This window comes from Danio rerio, chromosome 3 (assembly GCF_049306965.1).
Source record: "Danio rerio strain Tuebingen ecotype United States chromosome 3, GRCz12tu, whole genome shotgun sequence".
Taxonomy (NCBI): Eukaryota; Metazoa; Chordata; class Actinopteri; order Cypriniformes; family Danionidae; genus Danio; species Danio rerio.
The window spans coordinates 5586695-5610095 of record NC_133178.1 but is presented as its reverse complement, the minus strand read 5'-3'; the positions used below and the strand labels follow the sequence as shown (position 1 = coordinate 5610095).

General features: G+C 37.7%; 1 protein-coding gene across 1 annotated transcript; it reads left to right on the top strand.

Moving 5' to 3' along the window:
* The first annotated feature begins 970 nt into the window (after positions 1-970).
* Positions 971-21534, top strand: LOC101882402 (uncharacterized). The gene is given in 4 exon segments (XM_073945295.1): positions 971-2092; positions 12222-13184; positions 20268-21278; positions 21281-21534. Coding segments are annotated over 3 exon segments (2088 nt in total). The 5' UTR covers positions 971-2092; positions 12222-12226; the 3' UTR covers positions 21400-21534.
* Positions 21535-23401: the final 1867 nt, after the last annotated feature.

Below are 23401 nucleotides of genomic sequence, written 5' to 3'. Positions count from 1 at the left end.
CAATGTTACCGAAGCCTCTACTTTTTGACGGTTGGCCTCGCGCGTCCGCCATGTTTGTAGTTTGTTTACACTTTTCCCCCGATTATGTAGTACTGATTGATTCGCTTCCAACATATAATAGGAAAAATAAGCGGTTAAAGCACTTAATATGTCTGACGGAAATAGCCGGAAATACACCAGAACCTTTGACATCCTCTTATAAACATTCTGCGGTTTGGAACACTGATTCCATTTCGAACACGCGTTCCCGCCTTCCGCCATTCAAATACAAACCACATGATGGCGTCACCAGCGAGAACTTACAATCGCCCATAAACAAAGCAAAGGGACCAGCGGAGGCCAAGCTGGAGCTAGTCTGCTGGTCCCCCGGGCTCTGCACGGCTGGGGAAATACCAAATTAAACCAAAACAACCTATGATGGCTTAAGATTGGCAAGGATAATTCGGAGATCGCAGCCAGCAGAACCTAGGAATAAAAAAAAAAAGTAAAGTAAACAAAGCAAAGCTGCATTTTATGTTGGTTTTGCTCTTTATGTGTATCTAAAAGAACTTTTACTGTGTTCTAAGTTGTATTCTTAGTTGTACTAAGTTGTACAGTTTCTTAAAAAAATGAATAAATAAATGAATAAATAAAGCAAAGTACTGCTGGGAAAGACACAATATCCAGCTCAAATTAAGCGCTGCTTGTATCAGTAACAGATTCATTCATGTACTTTACTACAGTAATACACTATATAGTATTTATTTCTATTTTTATGTGGGCACTTATATTTAAATGTGTGAAGGCGACTTTGTCTTTTAGTCACAATTAGAGAGTTTTATGTTGTATATCGGTTGTTTGTGCTCTGCAGATGATGTTTTCTCTCTAATGAAAGGGGATGTGGCGATTAGTGGATGCTGCTGTTATTGTCCTCTAGATGGCAGTAGTGCTGAGCACACAGTTAGCAGAGGCATTATCCGAGTAAAAGCTCAGAGCAAGGAAAACTCGTGTGGAGGTTCAGTGCTGAAGAAATCACGACAACACACTCCAGCTTTTATATTGAACCTTCTGCTGCCAGACTGTTTATCTGACGGACACTTCAGCTGCTTGCCTTTATTCAGTATATATTGGGGCTCAACTGTAAATTTCTCTACAGAAGCGATCAGGAACGCTGGACTTTATTTCAGCTGATATTTCATACACAAACAGGTATGATTCTCTCCTTATTTATCAGTTCATATTTTCAGAGGGTATCGTGCAAAAGCAAGATAAAAGGATTAAGATGCAAATTTCACGCTATCCTGACTGAATTTTAACCCTGAGTCCTATACGTAAAAATTAAGCTAAACTATATTGAGTTACTAAGGTTTATTCTTTGAGTTTATTACTGGACTCGTGGCTCAATCTCGCCCATTTAGACCCGGGAACTGCAAAAACATTAATCATAAAGTAAACAAAAGAAGTCTGGAGCTCCTCCACTGGACTCTTCTTCTGTAGATGTTTTGTGGTGAATCAGCATTAAAGATGCTCTACTGTCACCTGCTGGACTGGGGTGTGAAGCACTGATGGGCATTTTAGTTCTGTAAGCTGGACTGTTTGTTTTCTTCTTTTCTTTTTGTATTTTACTATTTTCCAGCATTGACTTGCTCCATTACTACCGTTACACGAATTATTATTATCCAAAGACCTGAGGAGATTCTCTGCATGAAAGACTTGAGAATAGCAGATTAACACACAGCTGAATCTCCAATAATGTAGGGAATTAAATATGAAAGAAATGTGAATGGTGTGTGGAGATGATTGAAAGTGGATGTAAAGAAACTTGAAATATGTGTTACTTTGTTTATGATTTTGAATTTATTTATTTATTTATTTTTGATGTTTCGTTGTTTTTTTTATACGGGTTGATTTGTTGAATGAATTACGTTGTTTGGGGACTTTAATTATGACGTCAAAATTGCGGAGCTTACCGGATGTATAAATTGCGTGTAGAAATGAATGAAAACAATATACGGAACGCTAGGTGAAACACGGTAAAAGGGGCACAGGTATACGGTTGCTTCACGGATTCCTCCTTCATGAGTTATAGCTCCTGTTTAGAGGGAAAAATAAGGTAATTTGGTTTATTTGTTTACTGTTTAATTGTTGATGTTGGCTTAGTGTTAATTTTCGGGATTTATTTGTGTTTGTTGTTTGTTTATTTTCTCTCTAGTTCTTACGGTGATTCATGATTGAATAATGCGAACAAATTCTATGAAGTGTGACCAATAAATGAATCGTGAACATCAGTGGAAGACTTAGTCATCTTTTAACCAGGACGCTACAGTGGACGTGACTAAACAACATAACGTTCAGTTAATGAGGAAGGAGTATGTGCCAAAGTTTGCGTACTCTTCTGTTGCACACTTAAATGTACTTTTTAGGGCTGCAACTAATGATTATTTTAATAATTGATTAATCTGTGGATTATTTTTTGATTATTTAATGAAACAGATTTTTTTTAAATCATTAATTTCCAACCCTTTATTTAAAAACAGAGCTAAAATCTTTAGAAAGTGCACAAACATGTTGTCCTTGAACATCCCTGAGCTGTAATGTAATGATAATAATAACTTACTTAGTAGTTTTGACCTGTTTTCAAAAAAATATCTAAAATCAAGATACATAATAGACCAGGGGTCTCAAACTCAAATTGGCAGGGGCATATCAGTGACTGACAATTCATATGACGGCCGCTTTAACATTCAAACACAACAAAATAAGTGTAAAACCTGATGCACTCAGACATTCTTCCCCTGAGTTAATGCAGTCAAAGCTCGTGATATATGAGCAAATGGCCTGCAAGCCGGCAGTTTGAGAGCTTTGTACTAGACACGTGAAACAGCAATAGAAATTGTCTTGTTTTCTAAAAAAAAAAAAACTAAAAATTAAGTGATTGTTTGCTTAAAACAAGCTAAATAAAAATAATCTTAAGCACAGAGCTTTAAAAAAAAAAACAGACTAAGCTTTTCACTCATCATAGCACACGTGCTGCTGCTGATGTGACTAAAAGTGATTTGATTTGACTACATGATTGTCAAAGTAGTCGTGTCACAGATGTTTTCACTCTGCATGATTATCTGGGCTAGCGTTTTGTCGCTGCTTTATTTACACTGCAAGACGGATCGGCGAAAGGGGATTTCACACTGCATGACTTTACTAAAGGAAGAATCGCCGACAACTTTGTCCAAACTACGTCTCGCAACCAAACACATTGTAAAGTTACAAATATTTGGCGCCGATGAGAGCGATCGTGGTGAATGTTGATCCGCCAGCAATCGAGTGTTTTCAGAGAGAGTGCTGAAAGACTCGGTGGATCAGCTGTTTAATGGTCTGAATCTCGATGCGTTGCATTCACTGTGGGTTCAGCGCAAATGGCCGCTAAATGTAAAATTTAACACTGTACACATCATCATTAAAGAAGTTTACCTTTACTAAGTTTAAACTAAAACTGCGGCTCATGACAAAGAACGGTGTTGTGCAGGTGCATGGGTCCCGCTCATATTTCGGGTCGGCTGACTCGCCTGCTTTATTCCACAACCGAAATGTTTAAAGAGTAGTAGAAGTGAGACTTTTCTTCCTTTCTTTCGTCTGCTCTTTCATTGATGTTTCTATTTAGTTACTGATGCCTGCTTTGCAGCTTTCAGCATTGAATTAAATGATTATAATCTTACGTTTGTTTTGTAGCAGAAATATTATTTATTACATTGACATGCATATAAAAACAATAGTGCTAAATCTATATTTCTTACTGCAATGCTTCATTTTAGTTTGATGCAAACCGCAGATTTATTTGTCATAATGTAACAGTACTTTTGATAGCAGATAACACTTTCAAGGCAGCATCATGAGAAATGCAATTCATTGTTACTATTATCATCATCATCAATAATATATTTTATAATTATTAGACATTCATTTTGGAATTATTGCACAAACATCAATAAGTCATCACAGCATTAGTTAAATAGCTGTTTCTGTTTTTTGTTATTCCTGATTCATGTTGTTTTTAAAACAACAAATCCCTCAATACTCAATTTGCAGTGGTGCTCATTCATTTTTTGGTGCTGCTCCTTGTTGACACTCGGGAGTGCCGGTGCTACCAAGTAAAAAAGTTGATTTCAAGCCCTGCATTAGACAAATGCTATTTTTTTTATTAATTTATGTTTTATGTATTTATCTGTCATTTATTTTCAGTGTAAAATTATTACTTTTGTTTAATTTTTCTTTTAATTACTTTAAAGCACAGAGAGAAATTGACTTTTGTTTGTTTTTAATGTTATTATGTGCTGTATGAAGTGGTTACTGAGCAGCAATAAGTAACACTGTACAATGTAAGGAGTTTTCATCTGATTTTCTAAACTAGTAGTGTTTTGAAATTAATAAATGCATGATAATCGTGATTATTTCTCAGACTATAATCGTACAACCAAAATCTATAATCGTTACATCCCTTATCTCGAATGAGTAGGGTCGCACAGATTTCTCTGCCTTCTCCGCTTTCCTCTTAGAGCTGTGATGCACTCCTGAATCTGACAGATTGATTAGCTGTAGGCTCTAGAACAGTTAAATGTTGTCCTACAGTGTTCTGCCTAAATTTCATCAATAGCCTTGCATTTACTAACACAGACTATAGTTGAAGTGTTTGGAAGTAATTCACATTTTCCTCCTGTAGAAAAACAGCATAAGAACAGTGTTTAGTGGCTCAATGTGTTACAGCAGTGTTGGGCAAGCTACTTGAAAAATGTAGTGAGCTAAGCTATTAGCTACTCTACTTAAAATGTAGCTTAACTACACTAAAGCTACCCCCTGGGAAATGTAGCAAGCTAAGCTAAAAGCTACATGGCAAAAGTAGCTTAGCTACATCAAAGCTATTTTTGCCATTTTTATTTTTATATCGAAGCAACTTAAATCCAAGTCAATCGTATCTCAGTAATCAATAAAACTGTCAATAAAACAGGGGTGATAGCGTTCCGGCACCACGCCGGATTTCCGGCGTACTGTGGCTGCGGGGGAAAAAACAATCAGGTTCACGGATATTGATCTGTCATTTCTCTAGATTCACAGAATTCACTCACTGCTGAAAGCGCCGGATTGGTTTTTATTAAGTGCCATTTTGTGTGCTCGTGAATCATCTTTTGAGTGTAGACATGTAAATAAAAGATTTATTGTGTAATTTAGAGAGCTTTATAAATTATAACGGATCTTTGTGAGATCTCTATGAACTAAGATTAGTGACGCTTTTTAGTGATAATAAGAGGAGCGTGCTTTGCACTTTCCAGGCTATAATCCATTCAGAATTTGTATGAAACTTTCGTTTTCGGCACATATACGCTGATATGTTTTGGGAATGACATCTGCATATTTACGCTGGGTTTATTCTCGAAATAACGGTGAAGCAATAGACGGGACAAAAATATATTTCCCCCTTCTCCTTAAACAACTTAGTGTTTCAGCTATGAAATAGTTCAGTTTTGTATGTAGCCTAACGATAAAGTGTTTATATTTAGTTTCGTTTTTTATTCAGCTTATTTAGAAAAACGTTTGGAGCATTTTTTATTCGTTAAAAATAAGTTTTTTTTAACGAACAGCGCCCAGCGGAAGACCATCATTGTCTGTTTGATCAGTTTGCCTTCTCAGATCATCACGACTTGCCTAAAATAAAAGATATAAAACAGTTCAAGTATAAAACAATGGTAGCTTAAACATTAAAGAATGTGTGCTATTAGGCGCATAGTTTGCTTATAAAAAGCTTGCAGGACATCGAGGCGCCAGAGCAATCACTTGCATTTTTTCAGTGGGTGCAATTTAAAGTTATCCGTCATTTTTGCTCACAAAGTACGAGTAATACATCAAAAAACGTTACAGCGTTTTTATAAAATAAAGAAAACCAAAATTATGCGCTTACTGTCGTCTGGTTTTTGAACAGGAGCGCTTAACAAAATGATTAAAATGTATATGCCTCACAGACATAATAAATATATTTATAGAAAGCTTTAAATTATTACTTAACGAAATAAAACAAGTCGAAAACAAAAAAAACTCCTTCATGTAATCCGTAAAGATGAATTTCTCTCTAAAGGCGAGTCCAAGAGGAGATTGCCAGTCAGGATCTTTGCGACTCAGAATAAGTTTATTAATAAATAATTAAGATAGCTATGTCCTTACTCTTTCCTCGACACATTCATTGTTATTTGTTTTTGCCGGTGCTTGGGGCGAGTTTTAGCTTATTGTGTGCGCATGAACGCGGTTTCACAGTAGCAGTTTTTACATGGAGTGACACGACATCTGACGTACAGATGACACTGGCACATGCCACTGAGTGTAGTGACACTTCCGGTGGCAAAACCATATTTAATCATTACGCGACTTTTAACCTAATTTATCGCGTCGCAAGTTAGTTTATTTGCTGAGCTACTCTTTTAATTTAAACGCATTTATTTTATGTATTCGTAGTCATACTTCCGTACGTAATATAGTCATTTGACAGTACATGTCAGTCAAATTTATTGTGGCATGCTTATGTATGGGAGGGGTTACACTTATCTGTTGTACTGTATATTATTGCATCCTGGCAGTTCCTTTGTTCCCTACAATATGGACTTCTCTATGTTTTTAATTCATTCATTTATTTTATTATTTAACTTATTTTCATTTTAAGGTATTTTAAATAATATCCTTTAAACAGTTATAATAAAATGCATGTTGAAAACTCATAACATATATGCATGTAAGATAACAGGTGTCATTTGTCTAATGATTTTTAAATATTAAAGCAAAGAGACTTATAAGTTTAAGGTGCTTATAACGTGCTTATACTGACACCTACTGGCACATGTCACAAGATCACTGACACTGGCATGTGTCACTGACATTACTGGCATGTGTCTAAAAAGAGCCACTTGACAATAATGATGATCAGGGTTACACATAGGCTGTTAATATATTTGGGCCCAGGGGCCCACAAGTTATGTGCTAAAAGTGCGTTGCATACATAGTACCCCCACCCCTACTCACCTCAGGGGCAAGGAAAAAAAGTTCAGGCTCAGAAATTTTTTCCACTATCAGCCCTGATAAAACATTTGAGACATAATTCAGTTCAGTTATTTACTGTAAATAATATGCTGTACTAAACGGTAACACATTATAGCTAGTATATTACAGCTAAAACAAAAACTCCAAAAAAAGCAGGTGTTACACAATTAAAATGCTATAGTCATTTATAGTAAAGAGAAATATTTTGACATAAGCATTGTGCATATTGTATATATATTTACAACTCTTCATTAATAAATGACACTACATAATACAGTCATTTATAGCAGTGCTTACTATAAATTACTAGGGATGTAGCGGTATTGTAAATACCGTCATACCGCAATATTAATTTTTTTCGATATTACCGTAGTCGCATGACTCTGTAAAACTATAGATCTTCTAAGAAAATTTGCTCAGGCGAATGAAGCGAACGGGAGGTAGCGAAAACTACAATTCCCATCAGCCCAGGCTTGGCCATAATCCCTTGCGGTCTGTTGTTGCTACAGATCCAGTAATGCGGAAATGGAGTGTGCTGCTAGAAGCGGGGATGAAAAAGAGCTGGAAAACCCTAAAGCGGGTGTTGTCGCCGCGCGCGTACTGAATAGCGGTGTTGTCGCGCAGTTCTTATCAGCTGTGTTGTCGCGCGCGTTCTGATCAGCTGTGTTGTCGCGCGCGTTCTGATCAGCTGTGTTGTCGCGCGCGTTCTGATCAGCTGTGTTGTCGCGCGCGTTCTGATCAGCTGTGTTGTCTCGCGCGTACTGTAAAGCGGGACGGAGGGTATGTCGCATCGCGGGGGCACTTTTGATCATTTTGGAAGCGAACTTTCTATCCAAGACTAAAAAGGGCATGTGCACTGCACAGGTTGAGCACTGTGTGTGCACGTGCCTGCAAGTTGGGGAATAGGACTAATAATCAGTCATGGGGACTGCAGAAACACAGCACACTGTTCAGATTGATGCAGACATGAGACCTCTATCTCACTCATGGTTTGTCCTCTCAAGTGGTGGAAAGACAATGCACAACGTTACCCACTGCTGTCAGCCTGGGCCAAGTCATATCTCTCTTGTCCCCGAAACCTCAGTCCCAAATGAGAGGGTTTTTTTCTGTTGCAGGGGACATTGTAAATGCCCAGAGATACCAGCTTTTACCAGATTATAGTTGTATGATAATTTTCCTTTAAACCCATCTCTATCTAAGTGAGTGAGTGATTAAATGTTGAATGTGAGGAGTTTTCAACAATACTAAATTGAAACTTTTTTTTTTACATGGTTTAATATTTTTTTGTTATTAAAATTGAAGTTCCTGTTTCAAATCTTACAGATAGATGGCTAATTTGTATGTCATTGACACTTTTGGCACTTTTTTTGGAGTATTTTCATAAGTTTTGTTTTTTCCTGTAAATGATTCAATAAATACTGTACCGTGACATTCATACCGAGGTATTACCGTACCGTGAAATTCTGATACCGTTACATCCCTATAAATTACTAAAGTATTTTTAAAGCACAGCATCAGAAATTAAGTTATTGCATCTTAACATGTACTTCTCAAGGTATGCTCACGAAAAATCTTACTTCAGTTCAGAAATAACTCCTCTCTCTCAGTCATCTTTCCATCAAGGAAGTTTCTCGTGTTAGCCTAAATTGGTTTGCAACTTTACCGACCAGAGGTGGCAGTAACGCACCAAAAACTTTGTTGTCGAACACCATAAAACAGGAAGAAGAAGAAATCATGATTCTCGCCATCATATGGATTTACTTTCTTCGGCTAGACACCGTCCTCACAGCTCTGTGAATGTTGCTGCCGTCACTTATTGATCCACGATTGGTAAATGTAGCTTTGTGGTAGGGCTGCACGATATATCGTTTCAGCATCGAAATCGCGATGTGCGCATCCGCGATAGTCACATCGCAGGAGGGTGCGATGCAAAAAAAAAATAAATAAAAAAAAAAATTATATATATATTATGGGTGGAGCCGAACCGGAATACGGTATTCGGAAAAGCAGGAATAGCGTGTTTTTACGAATACTTATTTCAAACAATACTTGATAAATTATTTGTATTTGGGAACAAGAAAAACATTATATCAAAAAGCTGCGTTTCCTCATGAGACCGCACTGCATGCCCGCGTGAGTGAGTGAGTGAGACGTTCAGGAGTCGGTGGGCGGGGTGGGGCCGGGGTAAGGAGACTGAGCAGGCTGCTTCTCTATACAGCAACAGAGAAGGCTTGGCAGAGCGAAAAATACTTTTCTGCATTACTATTTTTGTTTATTTTATCATACTAAAATAACACGTGACAGAAGTTCACTCAAAAGTGAAAGTTCTTTCTGTTATTTACTAACACTCCCATCATTCCTACTACTTTCAGAACATAAATTTTGATATTTTACCATATGAGAATGCAATGCAGTTATGAAAATTAAGAAATTAAAGCAATACAGAGATCTGGTCCCCGCGTCAGGTCAGGGTGCACCTGTAACCTTAAAAACGCAGACGCGGCGGAGGCGCACTAAACTCACACGGGAAAGAACTGGGCATTCAATTCATGTTTTAGTGAAATAATTATTTAAATACAGCTCTTTTGATCTCTAAAGAGGAAAAAAGCAAAAGAAATTTGTCGTTAAATTAATTTTAGCAAAGACGCAACTGCCTGTCATTTTCACATTCGTTTTTCAGTTAGGGATTTGGTCTATTAGAGTAACCTAATAAAATTCTTTTGTTGAACACTGTAGTCTACACAATAATAAATATTATAATTTATTATATACATTAGTTATTATTAAAACTAAACTATACAATTGATAAAACAAAACCCTTTTTAATGTTTGCTTTCATTTTGACACCGCTAACAGTTGTAATAAGAAACATCACATTATGCAGAAGCATGCAGTCTCAAGTTAAAAACACCTTTTGAGTTTAAAGATGATCAGCCTGCCAAGTCAAGTTTACAGTGTCATAAATGAAATGGGTAGCATGAGTAAAGGGGATTTGCCCAGCACACAACCTCATGCGCTGCAGGTAGGCTGAATGATAATCTTTAAAAATATATAGGCTATGCAATACAAAACTTTAAACATTTATTTATTTTTTAATGAAAAGAAAAGAAATCAGGAGAGTAAAATATAATTTAAACCACTGGTCTGGCGCTGATACTTTATTGTTTGTATCCAGAAGAAGGGGAAAAAAAGCAGATGAAAACCTGGCTGGGGAGACGGCGATAACATATCAGTTCTTCAGCAAAGATCACATCATTGTGATGCGTTTATCATACAACGCAGTTCGTGTTTATAATCATTAATATTAACTAGGATTAATTCTCTCTCTAGACTTAGTTTTAGGGCTTGTTCTTGTCGGCGCAATATAGCCTCGGCTTATTGCACGTACGAATCCGATTGTGAAGAATGATTAAGCGCTTGCATTTTTTATTGCATCCTTTTCGCAAGTTATTCATTTGTTTTGTTTTTTAAGTGGTGCGAACATTATTTACTGGCAAACATGTTCCTCGATCTCGTACATCAACAAGTAATGTAGCCTACTTAAGTTAATTTACCTTTTATGTAAAAATTAAGGAATAACCGAATTTAATATTAATAAATAAAACATCCGTATAAATGTACATGTTTATTTTTTAACTTTCGTTAATAAAACAACACAAAACTGTTTATAAATATTGTAGTTAAATATTACATTACTTTAACTGCTTGAAACTGTATAATAATAACAATTTAACGTTACATTTTTAAGAACTTAACAAAAATTCTAAATGGCACTTTACTAATCAGTGTAATAATAATATAAATATTAATAATTATACGTAAAAAGAAAATATTAACCTAGTAACAATATAAGTCAGATGTTTAAAAAAACAGCGTAGTTTCTCTCCACCTTTTGTAGTCATATTTTTAATTATTTGCCAGAAAAACTAACATGTTGACTTTGTCCGGTTTAAGTGAAGAATGGGGTTATAATGTTTCCAGCAATACACTGTCAGACGGTGTGCTTGTAGCGAAAAATGCACAGACAGGATACTTTTTCACAACCATGCGAGAGAGGGCTTCTCCTTCTGTTCCACCGCCCGCATTTCTCGCAACGCAGGTTTCTCTACGCTGCGGAGCGGCGCGTTCTTAACTAGTTACCAAATAGCCTATGCTCAATTTCTCGTCAATGTCTTCCATTTATCACTTTCTCTTTTGTATCTGGCCATTTTTGCAAATGCCTCTGCCATGCCTGGCTGAGCTGGGCTTCTGCGTTTAGAAGACAGGAGTTGACATGGCTTTTTTCCCTCGCCGTCAATCGCCACTAGCTTGCATGGTTCGGGACGTATCGATGGATTTGCTCCTCAGTGTTTGGACTCTTAGCACTCAGCAGTGAATATTAAAACACACTTTACTTAAAACCCCCATACAAAAAGCTTAATCCAAATTGATTCGTTCACCTTTCTAGTTCGGCACGAATCCAAATTGTTCCCAGATGTAAAAGTGCGTTTTCTAACAAGATTCATGGTTGAACTTGAACTTGCTGAATCGTACCTAATGTTATATTCTAACAGATATGTAATACTTGGCAACATAACAGTAATTTGTGTTTTAAAGTGCGTGACGTCACGTACTACGGCCGGTGGCAATGGACAACCGAGGTGGCAATGACCACCGCGGTGACGCGGTTGTCATGGTGACCGTCACAGCCCTAGTTTTATATATATATATATATATATATATATATATATATATATATATATATAAAATATCGCAATATATATCGCAGAGGAAAAAAATATCGCAATGTCAATTTTTTCCAATATCGTGCAGCCCTACTTTGTGGATTCTACTGCGCTACTTGACTAATAAAATAGCTTCGCTACTGAAAAGCTGTTTGATTTAGAAAATAGCGACGCTACCGTCACGCTACTGAGTAATCTAGTTAAGCTAGTAGCGTCACTACTTGTAGCGACGCTAATGCCCAACACTGGTATTACAGCAGTTGTTGATATTGAATGAATGAAGGAAAATAGTTTGGGCAAATATTAAATATTTATATAAAGAAGGTGACTGGAAGATCGGTGTACCTCGCTGAAGACTGAAATAATCGTGATTTTATAGTTGTTGTCTACTATTATTTGTTTATATCACTTAAATAAAATGCTGTTTTTTCATATTTATTTCAGGCCTGATGGAGGAGACACAGCATGTTAAAATGAGAGGAAAAACAAAATCACTGAAGGGAAAAAACAAAAAACGTGTCACCTGCACTCAGTGTGGAAAGAGTCTGGCAGACAAAAAGAGTCTCACGATCCACATGCGGATCCACACCGGAGAGAAACCAGTCACATGTTCTCAGTGTGGGAAGAGTTTCAGAGACTCATCAGCCCTTAGTAGACACATGTTGATCCACACTGGAGAGAAAACACACAAGTGTGATCAGTGCAGCAAAACATTTCTTAGGGCTTCAGAGCTGAATGATCACCTTAGAGTTCATTCAACTGAGAAGCCTTCATGCTCTGTGTGTGGAAAGAGTTTTGCAAATGAAGTAAATTTAAGAAATCATCAGAAGATCCACACCGGTGTGAGAGAGTATGTGTGCTCTGAGTGTGAGAAGACCTTTATTACAGCTGCAAACTTACAAAAACACCAGATGATTCACACTGGAGAGAAACCGTACAAGTGTTCACACTGCGACAAGAGATTCAGTCAGATCTCGCATCAGAAAACACATGAGAGGATTCACACTGGAGAGAAACCGTACAAGTGTTCACACTGCGACAAAAGATTCAATCAGTTAGGAAGCCGGAAAATACATGAGAGGACTCACACCGGAGAGAAACCGTACAAGTGTTCACACTGCAATGAAAGATTCTGTCATTTATTAAGCCTGAGAACACACGAGAGCATTCACACTGGAGAGAAACCATACAAGTGTTCACACTGCGACATGAGATTCAGTCAGTTATCACAAATGAAATCACATGAGAGCATTCACACTGGAAAGCAACCGTACAAGTGTTCACACTGCGACAAAAGATTCAATTGGTTAAAAAGCCAGAAAAGACATGAGAGGACTCACACCGGAGAGAAACAAGCGAGATTCGATCAGTCGGAAACATTGAAAAACACACAAGAGTGTCACGTCTGAGACAGGGCTGTTCGATTTTGGAAAAAATCATAATCGCGATTATTTTGGTCATGATTGTAATCACGATTATTCAAAACGATTATCAGTTGAAGTCAAAATTATTAGCGCTCCTGAGAAATAACTATTTATATATATATTTAAATAATATATATTTAAATAACTATTTCCCAAGTTAAGTTAGAGCAAGGAATTTTAACAGTATTTCCTCTAATATTTTTTTCTTCTAGAGTGTTATTCGTCTTAATTCGTGGATTTGTCTTCTAAGTCTAAATTGTTTTATTTTAGCTTGAATAAAAGAAGGTTTAAATATTTTGAAATCCATTTTAAGGTCAATATTATTAGCCCCCTTAAGCTATATATTTTTTGATTGTCTGCAGAAGAAACTACTGTTATACAATGACTTGCCTAATTACTCTAATTAAGCCTTTGAATTGCATTTTAATTTGAATGCTTGTATTTTGAACAACATCTAGTAAACTGTTATGTACTGTCATCATAGCAAAGATAAAACAAATCAGTAATTAGACATTCATTCATTCATTCATTCATTTTCTTGTCGGCTTAGTCCCTTTTATTAATACGGGGTCGCCACAACAGAATGAACCGCCAACTTATCCAGCAAGTTTTTTTTACGCAACGGATACCCTTCCAGCTGCAACCCATCTCTGGGAAACATCCACACACACATTCACACACTCATACACTACGGACAATTTAGCCTACCTAATTCTCCTGTACCACATGTCTTTGGACTGTGGGAGAAACCCACGCGAAGGCAGGGAGAACATGCAAACTCCACACAGAAACGCCAACTGAGCCGAGGTTCGAACCAGCGACCTTCTTGCTGTGAGGCGAACGTGCTACCCACTGCGCCACTGCCTCGACATATAGTAATTAGACTTGATATATCAAAACTGTTATGTTCAGAAAAAAAAAAAAACTTCTTTCCATTAAACGGAAATTTCATTTCTCGTCGTTTGATTAATGATAAAACAGGCGCCAGCATTTCGCACTGTCACTTTAATGGTTTCTCTTTCACGTGTCTTTTGATTCTCAACTTGTTTGTTTATTACGCAAATGAGGGTTAATATGAATAATCACTAATCACTGCGTTTTGACACCTATTTGACCATTAAAGCGCTCATGTTAAGATTACTTAGATGTCTGCGCTCCTCTGCAGGTCTCAGTGTGCGAATGAGACCGAATGCTGACCGCGTGCTTATGCGTGCGCGTGTTGCACACACACATAAGCACGCGGTCTTTCATGCTTTTGGTATGATTGGTATATAATGCAATAATCGTTTATCTTGATTAATGGTTTTTCATAATCGTTAGAAGCCATAATCGAAATCGGATTTTCGATTAATTGCACAGCCCTAGTCTGAGAGTAACCTTAACATACAGATATGCAAACTTGCTGTATTAATGGGTTATTCTGGAACAAATCTTTAATGTGACTCCGAATAACGAGTCCTTTCAGAGTGATTGTTTCGTTGCTCTGTGTGCAGATAGGGGAAATTATTAAATATTTTATATTCTATCTGGTGTGAGTCGTTCATTAATCACATGAAATATCCCCATCGATAATGTGAAGAGATTCAGTCAGTGAAAAAACTAAAAACACCATAAGAGGATTCAAATTGAGAGAAACTGCCCGGATAACACATTTAGTGAAACATTTACTATTGTGGAAAGAGGATATATGTCTGAACATTGGAAAAATACTGGTGTAAGAGATCATTAAATGGTGGATATTTTGTATTATTACAACTTTGTTGTAAAAACTATTTGTATTAGTCTACATTATTATAAAACTAATTTTCTTATAATGTTAAATGCTTTTTGATTGCTTTGTTACATCATATCAGTAAAATATATGAACATTTAAAGTGTTTTCTGTGTTGCATGTCCACACTTAAGATGTTTACTTATGACACATGATGTCCACTGCAGGAAAGCAGAGATAATCGCTCGTTGTGATACAGATACACAAAACAAGGTAGGAACACCTCAGTAAAGAGAATAACTGGAAGAAATACAGGGATGAAATAAGAGAAATGAAACTGTCAGTCTACACTTTTTGAAATTAAATTTGAAATGAGTACAATCTTCTCCATACTGAACTCATTTGCTGTGTCCCATTTCTTATTCTTATACTAAGTTCTAGTCATCTCGACACATCCACGTTTCTTTCATATTTAATTGCCTATCATATTGGAGAAGCAGCAGCAGGTTAATCTGCCATTCACGAGTCTTTCATGCTGAGAAATCTCCTCAGGTATTTAGATAAATACACATTCAGAAGGTAAATGTCCAAACACGTCTTTATATTAGTTCACATTGTTGTTGCAGATGAAATATAACACAGACAACGTGTTTTAAATATTTTCCAGTCGGCTAGATGTCAATTAATAGTAATTCAAACGATGTTATCGAAGCCTCTACTTTTTGACGGTTGGCCTCGCGCGTCCGCCGTGTTTGTAGTTTGTTTACACTTTTCCCCCGATTATGTAGTACTGATTGATTCGCGTCCGACGTATAATAATATTGTGGGCAAAATTAGCTGTTAAAGTGCTTCAGATGTCTTACTGAAATAGCCGGAAATACACCAGAACCTTTGACATCCTCTTGTCAACATCCTGCGGTTTGGAACACTGATTTATTTTCGAACACGCGTTCCCGCCTTCCGCCATTCAAATACAAACCACATGATGGCGTCACCAGCGTGAACTTACAATCGCCCATAAACAAAGCAAAGCTGCATTTAATTTTGTTTTTTGCTCTTTATGCGCATCTAATGTGATTATTATGTAAAAGAAGCGTTACTTTAACTGTATTCTAAGGTGTATTATACAGTTTCTTAAATAATAATAATGAATAAACAAAGCAAAGCACTGCTGGGAAAGATTGCGTAACGGGATCCAGCTCAAATTAAGCGCTTCTTGTATCAGTAACAGATTCATTCATGTACTTTACTACAGTAAAACACTAAATAGTATTTATTTGTATTTTTATGTGGGCACTTCTATTTAAATGTGTGAAGGTGACTTTGTCTTTTAGTCACAATTAGAGAGTTTTATGTTGTATATCGGTGGTTTGTTCTCTGCAGATGATGTTTTCTCTCTAATGAAAGGGGATGTGGCGATTAGTGGATGCTGCTGTTATTGTCCTCTAGATGGCAGTAGTGCTGAGCACACAGTTAGCAGAGGCATTATCCGAGTAAAAGCTCAGAGCAGGGAAAACTCGTGTGGAGGTTCAGTGCTGAAGAAATCACGACAACACACTCCAGCTTTTATATTGAACCTTCTGCTGCCAGACTGTTTATCTGACGGACACTTCAGCTGCTTGCCTTTATTCAGTATATATTGGGGCTCAACTGTAAATTCCTCTACAGAAGCGATCAGGAACGCTGGACTTTATTTCAGCTGATATTTCATACACAAACAGGTATGATTCTGTCCTTATTTATGATTCTCTCCTTAATTATGTTTCTTATTTGTCAGTTCATATTTTCAGAGGGTATCACACAAAAGCAAGATAAAAGGATTAAGATGCAAATTTCAAGCTATCTTGACTGAATTATAACCCTGAGTCCTTTATAAGCAAGTAAAAATTAAGCTAAACTATATTAAGTTACTAAAGATTTATTCTTTGTCTTTATTACTGACTCGTAGTTCAAACTCGCCCATTTAGAAGCAAAAACTTTAATCATAAAGTAAACACAGAACAGAAGTCTGGAGCTCCTCCACTGGACTCTTCTTCTGTAGATGTTTTGTGGTGAATCAGCATTAAAGGTGCTCTACTGTCACCTGCTGGACTGGGGTGTGAAGCACTGATGGGCATTTTAGTTCTGTAAGCTGGACTGCTAGTTTTCTTCTTTTTTTTTTTGTACTTTTATTCATTCATTACTACAGCTACACGAATGATTATTATCCAAAGACCTGGGGAAAGTCTCTGCACGAAAGACTTGTGAATAGCAAGAAATGTGGATGATGTGTGGAGATGATTGAAAGGGGACGCGACTAAACAACATAACGCTCAGTTAATGAGGAAGGAGTATGTGCCAAAGTTTGCGTACTCTTCTGTTACACACTCAAATGTATGTACTTTTTAGGGCTGCAACTAACAATTATTTTACATCTCACAGCCAAACACGTTGTAAGATTACAGACAAAAGCGCAGATGAGAGCGATTGTGGTGAATGTTGATCCGCCAGCAGAGATCAATCTTGTGTTTTTTAGAGAGAGTACTGAAAGACTCGGTGGATCAGCTGTTTAATGGTCTGAATCTCAATGCGTTGCATTCACTGCGTGTTCAGCGCAAACGGCCGCTAAATGTAAAATTTAACACTGTACACATCATCGCTAAAGAAGTTTACCTTTACTAAGTTTAAACTGAAACTGCGGCTCATGACAAAGAACGGTGTTGTGCAGGTGCATGGGTCCCGCTCATATTTCGGGTCGGCTGACTCTCCTGCTTTTTTTCACAACCGAAATGTTTAAAGAGTAGTAGAAGTGAGACTTTTCTTCCTTTCTTTCGTCTGCTCTTTCATTGATTTTTCTATTTTGTTACTGATGACTGCTTTGCAGCTTTCAGCATTGAATTAAATGACTATAATCTTATGTTTGTTTTGTAGCAGAAATATTATTTATTAAATTGACATGCATATAAAAACAATAGTGCTAAATCTATATTTCTTACTGCAATGCTTCATTTTAGTTTGATGCAAACCGCAGATTTATTTGTCATAATGTAACAGTACTTTTGATAGCAGATAACACTTTCAAGCACATTCAAGGCAGCATATTGAAACATGCAATTCATTGTTACTATTATTGTCATCATCATCATCAATAATATATTCTATAATTATTAGACATTCAGTATCATTTATTCAATTTGCAGTGGTGCTCATTAATTTTTTTTGTGGGTGCTCCTAAATTTTTGAAGTTGGTACTTTGGAGTACCGGTGCTACCAAGTAGAGATGCAACGATATAAATTTTTTGGCAGATACCGATAATTCTTCAGACTTGGAGGCCGATATGTATGGGACGATAATTATAAATATTTTAAAATGTTATATTTTTATTCAGCAAACTTCATTAAAGATTTAACCTCTCTTATGAACTGAATAGTCTATATTCAAAGCAAAAAAAGCTATCCTTTCAAAATTGCATGGTGATTATAAAGACCTATATTCACCATTTCACATTTATCAACATGCAAAACATTTATTATTTCCTTTTCTTCATAGCAAATTAACATGCAACTTGTTGCATAAAAATAATAGGTTAAATAACAAATGGGATAAAAATGGGATTAAACCCCAAACAACATGGGATTTAATCAACAAGCAAATTAAATATATTTTAAATAAGATGAAAATGAAAGAGCGAAGTACTAAAACCAGCTCAAATGTACTTGAATAAAACGTGTTCAAGTGATGTACACATGTAAAATGTAATGTCCGAAAATGCCTTTTTTAGAGGTGTTTTGACAGTTCAGAGCCACCGTACAAGCGAAAAGCTAAATACAGATAGTATTACTTTAGAAAATGCGGCATAGATTCATCCTATTTGGCGTTTTAGATTCTTTTGAACACATGTAGCTGCTGCTTGTCAATCAGACAACGCTTCTGTGCTCGTTCTTGCTATCAATTGCGGGAAAAATGATTGATGAAAAGTTTATGATAAACCGCTGTGGGGTTCACTCAATTGCAGTTGAGACAAACACAGTGCAAAGAGAATGTGCGGCGAGTTGAGAGCCCCTCTCCCCTGTGCTGATCTGAAGGCTGTCAGATTAGTGTGTGTGTGTGTGGTGACATGCAGCCCTCACGCGCGCTCGTTATAATCAATATGAATATTGTGATCAAACTGAATACAATCTTACATCAACAACACATGGCAAGCAACGCGTTGATAATAACAAATAATCATATTAGATTACAAACAACCCATTGAGTTGTTAAGCACGTATGCATCTCTGCTATTATGTTTGCACATGTAATATTTTTTCCTGAAGCGATTTAAATCAAAATACACAACGCCACTCAATCAAACATGTCTACAATGATAAGGAACACGGTTACTCACTGAGTTATTAACACACAGCAATACCACATGAAGAAATGACGGACTTTAAAGGAATAATCAATGTGAGGAGAGATCTATTATAGTGCACTGGACAAGTCTAAACAAGTTTCTTAACAATAAAAAGTTACGTGCTGTATTAATTGGTTACTAAGCAGCAATAAACAACACTTTAAAACATAAGGAGTTTTCATCTGATTTCTAAACTAGTAGTTTTGAAATTAATAAATGCATCATAATCGTGATAACCCTGAATAGTTCTCTGACTATAATCGTACAGTCAAAATCTATAATCGTTGCATCCCTAATCTTGGATGACTAGGGTCGCACAGATTTCTCTGCCTTCTCCGCTTTCCTCTTAGAGCTGTAATGGCTCGTTTCCACTGACTGGTACAGTACGGTACGGTACGGGTCGGTACGGCTCACCTTTATCAAACTTGCGTTTCCACTACCAAGGGTACCCTTTTGTTGGGTGTGGTGTACATTAGAAAGTTTCCGTCGCATCATTCTCGCTCGAGAAAATGTCTACAATAAAGCTGTACGGGTCGCTCACATATCATATAAGAAGCACTTCTCACAAAACAGACGCTTTACACACTTAAATACTTGTGTATAAATGTTTAGTCATTATTTAAATGCTTCTCCTTTGTTTTTTCGCGCTTCACTCTCGCGTTTGTCAGTACCTGACAGGATCGGGTTACAAAAGCACGTCAATAATCAAGCGCACATTATTATCATCAGCTCAAGAAGTTCGTTATGTCAGATATAGACGCGCGGCGAGCGCAAGCAAGAAAGCGAAACCGCTCGCGCTTCAGACTGGCTCGTGAAAAACTATGAGGCACAGGGTAAATCTGCTCTGTATATAAAGACGGTGACTGGAAGATCGGTGTACCTTGCTGAAGACTGAAATAATCGTGATTTTATAGTTGTTGTCTGCTATCATTTGTTTATATCACTTAAATAAAATGCTGTCTTTTCATATTTATTTCAGGCCTGATGGAGGAGACACACCATGTTAAAATGAGAGAAAAAACTCACTCACCGAAGAGAAAAGACAGAAAACGTGTCACCTGCACTCAGTGTGGGAAGAGTCTGGCAAACAAAGAGAATCTCAAGAGCCACATGCGGATCCACACCGGAGAGAAACCATTCACATGTTCTCAGTGTGGGAAGGGTTTCAGAGATGCATCAAACCTTAGTAGACACATGTTGATCCACTTTGGAGAGAAAACACACAAGTGTGATCAGTGCGGAAAATCATTTCTGTTGGCTTCAAGCCTGAATGATCACCTTAGAGTTCATTCAACTGAGAAGCCTTCATGCTCTGTGTGTGGAAAGAGTTTTGCATACGAAGGAAATTTAAGAAAACATCAGAAGATCCACACCGGTGTGAGAGAGTATGTGTGCTCTGAGTGTGGGAAGACTTTTATTACATCTACAAGCTTACAACAACACCAGATGATTCACACTGGAGAGAAACCTTATATATGTTCACACTGCAGCATGAGATTTAGTCAGTTTTCACATCTGAAAACACACGAGAGGATTCACACTGGAGAGAAACCGTACAAGTGTTCACACTGTGACAAGAGATTTACTCAGTTGGGAAGCCAGAAAACACATGAGAGGACTCACACTGGAGAGAAACTGTACAAGTGTTCACACTGCAATGTAAGATTCGGTCATTTATTAAGCCTGAGAACACACGAGAGGATTCACACTGGAGAGAAACCGTACATGTGTTCACACTGCGACATGAGATTCAGTCAGTCATCACAAATGAAATCACATGAGAGGATTCACACGGGAGAGAAACCATACAAGTGTTCACACTGCGACAAAAGATTCAATCAGTCAGGAAGCCAGAAAAGACATGAGAGGACTCACACCGGAGAGAGACCGTACAAGTGTTCCCACTGCGACAACAGATTCAATCAGATAGCACATCTGAAATCACATGAGAGGATTCACACTGGAGAGAAACCGTACAAGTGTTCACACTGCGCATGAGATTCAGTCAGTTAAGAAGCCTGCAAATACATGAGAGGACTCACACTGGAGAGAAACAAGTGAGATTCAGTCAGTCAGAAACATTGAAAAACACACAAGAGTGTCACGTCTGAGAGTAACCTTAACAGATATGCAAACTTGCAGTATTGATGGGTTGTTCTGGAACAAATCTTTAATGTGACTCTGCAATAACGAGTCCTTTCAGAGTGATTCTTTCATTGCTGTATGTGCAGATAGGGGAATAGTTCAAGAGGTCAATAGTTAAATCAATATTTTTATCTGAAAGAGCTCAACTCTTTTAGTATTCACGGCACCCAAAATGTGTTAAACCCTGTCAATACACATTTAAAAGATATTAGAGAATGTTTTGTTCTTTAAAGAGCCCATATTATGGGTTTTTGAAAATTCCCCTCCATGTAGTGTGTAACACAGCTCTAAGTGAAGTGAAGTATCCAGCTAAGGCTTAAATCTGTAAGAATACAGTGTTTAAAACGGTTGATTCATCTATAAAAGAGTCGACTCACAGTGCTTCAAACGAGTCGCCTTGATACCGACTCATTAGGTGTTTCGCCATGACGTACGAACGAAACCAAGTTATTCACGTGCACGCGCAAACCCGGAAGATTTCAAACCTGAGGCCCCGCCCTCTGACGCAGAAACCCAGACACACACGCACACCCACAAACACACGCACACAAACATGCCGGTCGATTGAAGTCACACTGCAGATGGACATTATATTGAGTCTCTACCCAAAGATGAAACATCAGCATTATAACCAAGCAGTTGGAAACTTCTGGAAGCTACATGCTACAAAGAATACTTCATCTGAGTTTGTTAAAGGAAGGATCAGTAAAGAGTAACTGATGGACGTCAGGATGGGTTTCTTCCATTTCTCAAGTGTAAGTACGTGCGGTTAAAGTTGTTGCCTCGTTTACTCTAGCTTGCAAATGTATTTAGTTGTGATTTGTTACTTGTAACCGCGTGTACTGTATCAGGTTAACTGGATATTTTATCTTATCGCGTGCAAAGTCACGTTAAAAACGCGACGCGTGCTGTTTGTTTATGGAGCTCCGTGCTAGAGTTCTGCTCCCGCGATTTATTCGGAAATTTATTCCCGCGCCGCAGAAATCTGGCGCGGGGACAGCCGCGGGAATAAATTTCCGAATAAATCGCGGGAGCGGTCGGTAACGGGTTTAATTTGGGACGGGAGCGGGCTGTCTAGCAATATCACGGATATTGCTATGCGAATTAGAAAGAGAGAGTCTGCGTGGTGCTTGTGTGTGTGTTAGTGCGCACGCGCGCGTATGAGAGAGAGAGCGAACGAACGAACGAACGAACGAGCTTTGTGCTGTGTGTGTGTGTTTATACAGACAGCTTGGCTGTCTGGACTGTATACTGGGTGATTTTTGGTTGTGTTCTCCGCTCTAGCGGGACCGGGCGCGGCGGGCAGAAAACGGAGCGGGTTCTCAGGCTAAAACCTGGCGGGTGCGGGCGGAAGCGGGAGCGTTGTCATCCGGAGGTGTGTGTGTGTTTTTGTGTGTGTGTGGTATGGCGAGTACACGACTGTCTCCTTCGTTCGGTTATCCGTGGCACTATCCACTCGCCATAGTGTGGCAGCTAAAATCCACGTCTACACTATCGAGCGTGTATGAACTGTGATTACTTTTTAAATTGCTGATTAGATATTGGCCATTTCTCTCTCTGACTGAAGGCAGTCGACCAATCGCGACAGACTGTCATCGGTCCAATCAGCGCAGATTAGCTCCGCGCTAAGGAGGGGTTTGGGAACAAATGAATCACTGGACGATTCATACAGGAGTCGCTGGGATAATTAGGTAAAAATAAATGCAGATTATAAGACCATGAAAGTGTTTTTTGACCTTGCATGCATATTAGACTGTTGTTGGAGACCCTTACAACCAAGATATGACCCTATTTTATGTATAATATGGGCTCTTTAAGTTTAGGATAATTCATTAATATAGATCGATTAAAATATTCTACAATGGCAGTCCACAGAACCAATTGTGGGAAATGTTTGAAATTTCCAAATGAAATGCTGCTGAAAACACAGCAGAAATCTACCATTGATTTACTGTAGTTGTAGTTACA